At 30.8% G+C, this 10,142-nt stretch overlaps 1 protein-coding gene across 1 annotated transcript; it reads left to right on the forward strand.

Annotated features, from left to right (window-relative positions):
- The first annotated feature begins 4,600 nt into the window (after positions 1-4,600).
- Positions 4,601-6,562, forward strand: LBD25 (LBD domain-containing transcription factor). The gene is made up of 2 exons (XM_006581496.4): positions 4,601-5,420; positions 6,247-6,562. The coding sequence occupies exons 1-2, from the start codon at positions 4,778-4,780 to the stop codon at positions 6,249-6,251; spliced, it is 648 nt and encodes a 215-aa protein (XP_006581559.1). The 5' UTR covers positions 4,601-4,777; the 3' UTR covers positions 6,252-6,562.
- Positions 6,563-10,142: the final 3,580 nt, after the last annotated feature.

Consider the following 10,142-nt stretch of genomic DNA (forward strand, 5'->3'; position numbering starts at 1 on the left):
TAATAGCATTAAATTTATCCTAATTTTTTTTATGTTTTTTTATTAATTTTTTGATTTGGTTTTTCTTATAGTTACGGAAAATATTAATGAGACATAATATTGTTTCCACATATTTTTACTTGTTTAAATTCTTTTAATCTCATTCATCATCAATATATTTATTGTTTTAATTTTTATTGGTTATACATGTAAATAATCAAAATATGTCTTCCAAAATGTTATTTATTAGGAGACAAATGTATTTTCACTATATACCACGAAAATAAGTTTATGCTGAGTATCTCAACAGCTCTTGTTCAGGTGCACAACGGAAATGTACTTTTGTACTTAAATTGTGTGTTCATCTCAATGGAAATGTATTTTTGTCGAATTTAATTTTGTAAGAAAAATGAAAAGTAGAAGGTTAACTTAACAAAAATGACAGTGATAATAGCAACTCTCGGTAGATTTTCTCTCATTGGGTCAACGAGGAATGGAGGATCAAAACTCTCGTTGGGCTTTGCAATTTCAACACTATTGCAATTGGTTTTTTTTTTTTTTTGTTCAATACAACTTTTTCTGCAAATATTCATAAGAAAAAAAATAATTTACATCATTCCCCGAAATAATTATCATTCTAAATTATTTTATACAAATTAAAAAAAAATTTAAAAAATTTTTTTACAAAATTAACCTTAATATTATATTAAAAATCTAAAATGACACTTATTAGAAATATTAATAAAAAAAAATAATTATTATATGTTGAAAATCAAATGTTGACACTTTTTTGGAATAATTCCTTTTCTAAATATGATACTTTTTTTGAATAAAAAAAAGTACTAAAATTAATTTATAAATGAGAGATGTTCAACTCAATTAATTGAGTAAGATGCATAATTTATCATAAACTTATATCAAAATCATTTTTTTGACAGAAAATTTAATTTAAGTTTATAAAAGATTATTTATTGTAAAAGAATTTACTGTCTACATATATAATTACATTATAATTTTTTTACACAAATAATATATTAAAAATATTTTTTTCAATAAAAAATAACAATTTTGTTGGTGAAATTGTCAATCACTCACCTATTGTTATTTTTGTTCCTAACATAAATAAAATTAAAAAAAATTAACAATTATAATTCGTCACTTATTTTAGTCCCGCAATTAAGTAAAGTCTGTTTCTTTTAAAGAAAATACTATCATGGCACTTGATTGATAATGTGGCATGTGGATGCTGCCTAACACACATGTAAATGTCATGTGATATATCCATGGATGTTTCAAACTATAATTTAATAGATTTTTTCTTTTAGTTTTGCTAATTCTCATTGTTATGGAAGTGTTATAAATTCTTAAGATCATATTTAATTTTTATGGATAAAAAGAAATTTTCACTGTTAATATAATAATGATTGATAATTTCATAGTATATGATTGATTTTTATAAACTGATTGTCATTATTTATTTATTTTTATCTATTTTCTCTCTTTTTCTTTTCTTACGGTCAAACACATTTATTCAAATGTAAATCTAAACTTAAACGGACTAATATCACAATGTATACGACTGTATGGGAAAGAGGGAAAGCTTAGTCAAAGGATTGGTTTCTTTCCACTCCGTCCCTGGCGCTGAAAGGTGTAACACCAGACCACACATCACTTCAATGCTCAGACCACAGCAATGCAGAAATGTTAGTGATGGCATCAGAATATTCATTAATGAAAAAGCTTTCCTCGAAATTCATATCAACATGTCAAATCCATGCACGTGAAACAAATTTCACAATAGAAATCTTTTAATAAAAAAAATTTAATGTATAAACCAGTGTCTAAATAATTTGATTAATTATAAATATATTTGAATAAACGAATTAATGAGCAAAACAAAAGAAGTAATTTGCTCGAAAAATGATATAAAAGAGAGAGAGAGAGAGGAGGACAAAAAGAATGGATAGATGCAGAGTGTTGGTAGCCAACTCAAAAATGTACTAAGTAAGAAGCAGGTAGCAGAGGGGGCAGTGGGAATACATTAATGGCATGAATCCGTGTGCACGCAATTGCTAACCAACATACTGAATCACTGACACTGTCTCATCTCATCTCATCTCATGGTCCTCACCATCTCCTTCCCTTCCTTCCTTTTTGTCCCCCTCCCTTCCTCTCAACTTTTCTCTTGTTCATTTACCCACCACAAAAACCACAAGTGATAAAATCATAATCCTAATAACCCTAAAGTACGTACGCCAATAAATATTCAAGGGAAAATACTAACGACTCTTTTTATTAATTGTAGCAGCAGAGAGCACATGCAATAATATGTATTTGAGTTGTGGAAAATAAGAAAATGAATGGAGGATGCTTGCATGGTTGAGAGAGGAGGAAGAAGAGGCGACGGCTGAGGAGGGGAGCTTAAGGTTTTGTCAGTTGGAAATGAGAATGAGTGAGTAAAACAGCAAAAGTTACAACAAGGAAGGTAATTAGCGGTATGTCAATCAAAACGACAGTGCCGCAGGTGATGGAGAAGAACTCGGACGAAATACTGTCTCTGACCCAGAAACAAGTGCTAGCACCTATTATTATTCAATTACAACTGTCCATTGCGTAATGGTGGAAAGGAAAGTGGGATCATTGTCATTGCGTTGCGCCACTGGAACGCGCACGCCACACACCAATCTTCATCAATGCAATGCACCCTCAACCTCAATCACCCAATAACTGCACCTTCCTCTTGATTACTTTACCCGGTACTACTAATTTATATATGCTTTTCATGATTTTATTGCATTTATATTTTATACATTCTGACAATAGAATTAACCTTGTTTCGATCAAAATCAATTTACTTCACACATTACATTTTATTGTATTTTATCAGCAAAAGATATTCATTGATTAATGACACAACAATCCATACACAAAAGGAGAGGAAATAAAAAGAATTCATCCTATAGCTCCTTGGTTATTTCTTATTTTTGTTTCTTATATAACCAAGGATACAATCTACCACCTACCATAATTTGATTTCACAAGTTTAATTTATGTACTCCAAAGAAAAAAAAAAAATCAATAGCGGGTTTGGATTCATGCTATATGATTTCAAATTACATTAAATATCAATTAATATAATTTTAGGTAAATATTCATAATTTGATTTCCTATCAAAAAATTGATCGAGTTAAAATAACTTTAAGTAGATTTTGTATTGATTAATTGTTTTCTAATAATTGTTTTTAGAGTAAAAATATTCAAACATAAATTACATCATTTTACAATTAATTTTAATTAAAATAAATTTCATTCAAAATTAATTTAACATTTCTCACACTACTTTTGTAACTAGCAAAAAATTATCTCCAACCATCTAAAATTATCATTCTTTTATCTTTATTGGAATATTTTATATTTTTAATCACTTATGATTTATCACTTTCAGGCTATCGTCTTTTTTCTTTATTTTTAAATTGAATTTTAATAGTTTGTTAATCTTATATGAAAATTTAAACTAGTTGTTATAAATCTATAAAAAAAGATAACTTATATATTACAAAATATTTATTTATCATGAATTTTAACCATATATAATGTAGTTTATATATTAAAATAAGTATTTATAATGAATTTTAATTAATAAAAACTAATATTTGTTCTATGCAATATACATACTAAAATAATAGTTACAGAATAATTTTTTAAAAAATCAAAACATAACAGGCAACTTTTTTAGGTCAAAAGGTTAGAAGTTATAGTATTTTTTATTGCTTTTTATTAAAATTATTAATTAAGGTTAAACTAAATTTAGAATATATTATACATAATTACATGCACTTGATTTTTATTAATTATAATCTTTACTGTTAATTTTTAACAAATAACTGTAATTACATTTGTCCTAAAAAAATACATCATCCTTTTTTAATAGCCGAAATTCGGATATCCGTACCCATACTTTTGCGATGCAATTGAAGATACGGTTCAAGAATAAGCTTTTATAACCCTAAAAAGAAAAAGGTTTTATTTCCATTATTTTCAATTATTTCAATTACTCAGCAGTACTATATACATATACTACTTCGAAGTTGCCATCAAAAAATCTAACACGTGATAATCGAAAAGAAGAATCGACCTTCCCTCCCTCTTTAAAGTGATTAATATATAATCCAGGTGTGAATATATATATATATATATATATATATATATATATATATATATATATATATATATATATATATTCTCTAATCTCCCATGTGAAAAAAAAAATTCTAAATGTATTATGTGTAAATTTTATTCATTAAAAAGTTAATGCAAATAAATTATTGTTTTTAAAATAATTTGAATGAAATATTCTCTAATTCAGTCGTGATATACTACAAAATCTATGCCACACAGCCAATATCTTAAAAATCGAGTATTAATCATATGTTCCTAAAAAAGGGTGACGATAAATGATACAGTAGGATCCAAATTAAACTACGAATTAATTAAAATTTGAAAAGGAAAAATATATTTAAAGATAATTATCAATTTAATATAATAAAAGGTGAAGTGCGTGACACTGTTAGCGGGTAAGTCGGGGTCGTGGGATGCTGCAGCAGCAAAACAAAATCTGAAAAATAAAATGGGATAGCCAAAGCCAACATCATCATCTCCTCTAACCATGGAACTTTCTGGATCTCTCTCTCTCTCTCTAAAGCGGTGTGTTTTGTTTTGTCCACAACATTTTGTAACTATTGATCACAGAGTGAAGAGTGGAAAGTAATAATTTATTTATTAATTACAGTAAGTAATAATGTCGTCGTCGTCGAATTCGCCATGTGCGGCGTGCAAGATTCAACGTCGGAAGTGCACGCAGGAGTGTGTTTTCGCGCCGTATTTTCCGCCGGACAACCCGCAGCGGTTCGCTTACGTGCATAAGGTGTTCGGGGCAAGTAACGTGGCCAAGCTTCTCAACGAGCTTAACGCGGCGCAACGCGAAGACGCGGTTAAGTCATTAGCATACGAGGCAGAAGCGCGTTTGCGGGACCCAGTGTATGGCTGCGTGGGCCTCATCTCCATACTCCAGCACAGGCTCAAACAGCTTCAGAATGAACTCCACCACGCCAAGAAAGAACTTGCTTCTCACATCGGATCCCACACCATGCTGCCTCCTGCACCTTCCCTACTACCGCCGGAGCAGCAGCCACGCACTTTTTCGCTTTTTCCTTTCAAACCCGCGTCCACTCATCAGCATGATCTTTTCGGCTTCCACGACGACGGTGGCGCATCTTCCGCTTCCCACGCCGGCGGATTCAACAGCCACCTCGCCGCCGTATTCTCGCCTTCCCCTGCCGTTGATCACGCCTTTTCTCACGCGCCGATGCAGTCTCTTACTCTTCCGCATCACCAACACCTAATGCGCTCCCCGATGCAACCCAAGCCTCAAACCGACCCAGGTTGGAACACTGTTCCTTTTTTCTTATTAATTCCCTACTTTGTAATAGTTACTAAATTAACAACTTTTATTTAAGTTATTTTATTTCATTATTGTTTCATTATGAATTTCTTAGTTTTTAACACTAACATTTGGAATGGTGAGTTTTAAGGGTTTGTTCAAAGGTATAGTGTCTCCTTCGTTATGAAGATTAACATTAATCGTAACATCATAACACAACGGTTACACTGATTTATTTTGTTTATCCATGCTCATAGCGGAAAAATTAAAAATGTATGTGTAACAAAATTTGGAGTATTAGGAACGTAAAATTATTTTGTAATTTAACAAAACATCTTAAAAAGAAAACTGCTTGCTTTTTTTTCCTAGTGCTTGTTTATTTTGTAACGAGGGAAATAGGTTGTGTGAATAGAGAGAATATATTAAGGACGTAAAATTATGGCTTGACCAAGAATGGGATTCAAATGGGAATTAGTCCAAGTTGTTTCATTGGGATTAAAAATAGAATCTTGGTTTGTATGCTCAGAGTGCTTTTCCTTATTCAATTTTCCTTTTTTTGGACTTGCTGTGATGGTTTTGCTGCACCGAATCAAGGAAGGGTTGGTTGGTGTCTTCTTCTCTTTCGCACGGAGAGTGAGAGACTATAACAAAACAGACATGTGAAAACTGTTTCTTTTTGCTGGATTAGACGACCGGACATGAATGAATATGGATTTTTATATGCTTTTAGGTTCAAATGGTTTGTGTGTTAAAATATCCAAATGTTCAGCAATGTCATCATAAATAATCAACCCTTTCTAAAATATTTATTTTGTTAACTTCTGCAGCTTAGTTCTTCTCAATTGGAGGCAAATGGGTGTAAAGGAGGAAGGGAGAGACAAACTTGCAGAAAGAGGATGAAAGGTGGGGGAGACAGATAAGGGAAGGGGATATGAGACTGACTAATCCTCCATTGTTTTTTGGGTTTGAACTTTTTGATGATTTTCTAGGTAGATGCATTTTAGAAAGTAGGATCTGAATTGATGTTAGAGATCGAACGGGTTTTCTGGTAGAGAGCAATGGTACTTCCTTCATCCATTTTAAAAGAGTAACATACAAGAACACTCTTCCACTCTAAATAATTTATTAGTAATATTTTTTTTATATAGTTTTCCTATCATTTTACATCTCCTAGAATTAGAGTAAGTGCAAAGAAAAAAATTAGAGTAAGTGCAAAGAAAAAAATTACATGATGGTGCAATTATATCCCACGAATGCAGGCAATGTTAAAAATAATATTTTTTTATGGTCTAGATTTATCGGTTCTTTATATTCAAGAAAAAAAATTGTCATGCACTAAGATTGAGTTGTCATTAAAAAACAATTACATGCATGCAAGTTTATTAATTTTTATAAAATTATTTTAAAAGTTATACAAATTAATTTGTGAGGAAGGATGTTGTTACTCTTAAATTTTATATACAAATTTTAGAGAATCTTCATCTCATGCATTTTTATCTTCTATCTTTTTTTGTTATTTTAAATAGGTTTGTGGTGTTTACACATCTTTTTATTGTAAAAGAAAATGTGAAATTAAAACTCAAAGCATTTTTAAAGTTAAAGCCTTCTATCGTAGTACCTTTCTTCTCATCCTTATACTATAGTTGCTAGCTAATATTCAGGTAGGATAGCATTAATTTTATGAGTGATTTTAATTCCTTAATTCGGCGGAGAAAATAAAGTTCATGTTTTTAAAAGTTTAATTGTACGAGTGATTTTAATTCCTTAATTTGTTTCCACCAATTAGGTCTCTATTTAAAATTAATCAAATATTGCTTCTTTATTTATTTTCTTTTATCTAAGTCTCTTAGGACCCATTCAGCTTGCTAAAATGTCTTCTATTTCAATTCTAAATATAACATTTTATTTTGAAAATTTCAAGATTTATAAAGCATGTTTCTTGTTGTTTCTATTTTATTTGCACCACCATCTAAACGCCAACACTCATCCAACATCAAACCATTAAAACTCATACTTATTAAGAAAGTCTAACACAATTGATTTAATTTACCAATGCATATGTTTTTGTAATTTGTAAATATCCTGATTACTTGAGTTTGGTGTCAACAAATAAAAAATAAAAAAACTCACACTTTGTTAATGTCATTAGCATCTCAGATCTTAACCCTTCTAATTCTTTCTCAATGAGTCGATGGCAAACTTCCAAAACCTAAATGTGTCCATCATGTATCGGGAGGACTTAAGTTTGAGCATAAGAATTTCATCATCATCCACGTTGCCATAGTGGTTGTAAGGATGTTGGTGTTGGAAGAGGGTAAAGGTTGCGAATGGTGTTTAATTAGACACCGTTTTTGATGGAGGAACTCCTTTATTTGACGATTCAGGGTGCAAATATTGTATAAAATTGTGAGCATAATAAGTCACATATCTTACTCCATCAAACTAGACTTTTTTGGTTATTGTGGGCCTTATGAAAGTGTTTCAAGAAAATTATTTTTTTTTCTTTTCTTTTTTTGACTTTGGACTTATTTATTTAATTAAAATAGTTTCAATTTTTTCTTAAATTCTAGTTAATATATTGTTATTTTATTTTCTATTTAACATGAAAATAAAAACATAAAATGTCCAAAGTAAACGAGTCTTTATACTTATCAATCAAAATATTAAATTCACTCAAAATAAAAAAAAAAATCACAAATATTCTTTTCTTCAAATTCTAATCTTACATTCTACAAAATCCTTCAAAGTTTCACTAAATTTATAACTTAAATAATTTCATATCCCAAATTTATCATAAATCTCTTAAATATTTTGATAAAAAGTTAAAATATGATAGTTTTAAAATAAATGATGGAGGGACAAATTTTTGTTAGTTTTAAAAATTAAATACTTAACTAGTTTAAAAAATATTTCACGATTAAAATCATGTGTAATTCAAACTAAAAATAAATAAAAGTATAATTAAACTTTTTAAATTATATCTTATTTTTCTTTTATTTCTCATCAACAATTTTATGTAGGAAATTAAATTAAAAGATTAAGTGAACTAGAGAATTAATAGGTAAATGTTTACTTTCAGAAAATAAATATATCGGTGGAAAAATAATCATTGGGCGACTGGGCGATTTTTGGTTGTCGTAGTCATAGTGATAAGTATATGGTTAGGGGAAAGGATGAAAATTAACATCTCCTGTTTCATATATTGTACGAATATAGTAAACCGTAAATGGGCTTAATAATGTGCATGTAAAAATAACATTACGTTCACTCAAAATTCTAGAGAAAGTAAATAATTTTTTTTTCTAGGCAAAACAAAGCAATATATATAAACAGGGAGTAAAGGAGTCATACAAAGGTGGTACCAGAAGTACCCAGGTACACATCATACTAAGATATTCCCCAAATAGCTTTGTTGCAAATATAACACTAGTTATAGCCAAAGAAACTACACCCAGAGGCAACAAAAGCAATCTATAATCAACAAAAGATAACTCATCCCATTGAAAGACCCACTATCGATGTACCATATGTACTATGTATATGTAGTTTGTATGTATACTAGAATCCCCTGTACCCACCAAAAAAAAACTATACAATGACCTTATAGTCATTCGTCTTTCCCACCTCTCTCCATGCTACAAATTATACACCTAATATGCCAGCTCCGGTGTTAAGGCACCACTGTGAAAAGGAGTAACAGAATGAATCATCATAAGCTTTGACCCAACTCCATGAATGAAAGAGTACCCCCTGCGGCAATTTTTGTAAATGGAATTCATAGCTGTTCAAAATGATATCATTTCTAGTTTTCCAGATCATCCATATATACCACCGCACACCACAGGAACTTCCATCTAATTTGCTTAATCTGATTGGCTCCCACAAGATTATGTTGACAAAAGTGGTCACTGATTGATCGAGGGAGCACCACAGAAAATTAATATTCGGGAGCACCTTCAGTTTCCATACAGCCTTCATGATGGCAATCTTTGGGTTATCACTAAAAAATTCAGTGATTCCAATATATGAAGATTTTACAGAATAACGACCATTTGGTTCACCGCGCCAGATCCAGGAGTCCCCTTTGGATTGTCTCAAATTGTAATTGTTCACCTCATTATAGTAATTGATTTAATTGTTCCTATTCCTATAAGAAATGTAGTCTACGCCACTCTAAGTTCCAAGACCACACTCCCATCTCACACACTTTTTTCTCCCTCTGACAAGAAATCGCATACATCTGTGGGTATTTAAAAGCAAGAGGTTCACTCCCCACCCAAGTATCTGTCCAAAAAAGAGTTTTGTCCCCATGACCAACTTTTTGCACAACCATGGATTCAAACCACATACCCCCCCCCCCCAAAATCTTACAAAGGTCTTTCCACCACAAAGAATGACAAGCACTAAACCTCTCCAACCCCCAAATTTATATTCTAAAACTTCACTCAGAGACTTTTCTTTTTCACCATAAGCTCCCACCTCCACTTTCCAAGCAAAGAAGCATTGAAGTTATAAATGTTTTTTATCCTTAATCCCCCTTTGTTTTTTGGTTTACAAATATTATTCCAACTTTCCCAACAAATTTTCCTCTTACCATCCTCACTACAACATAAGAAATCCCTTTGAATTTTAATGATAATATCCCCCACGGTTTTAGGGGCTTTAAAGAAGGATACATAAAAGATAGGCATAGACGATAGAGCTGAGTTAATCAAGCACACTC

This window comes from Glycine max, chromosome 6, assembly GCF_000004515.6.
Source record: "Glycine max cultivar Williams 82 chromosome 6, Glycine_max_v4.0, whole genome shotgun sequence".
Classification (NCBI taxonomy): domain Eukaryota; kingdom Viridiplantae; phylum Streptophyta; class Magnoliopsida; order Fabales; family Fabaceae; genus Glycine; species Glycine max.

Coding starts and splice junctions, on each gene's coding strand:
- LBD25 (XM_006581496.4), top strand. CDS start 4,778: ATGTCGTCGTCGTCGAATTCGCCATGTGCGGCGTGCAAGATTCAACGT.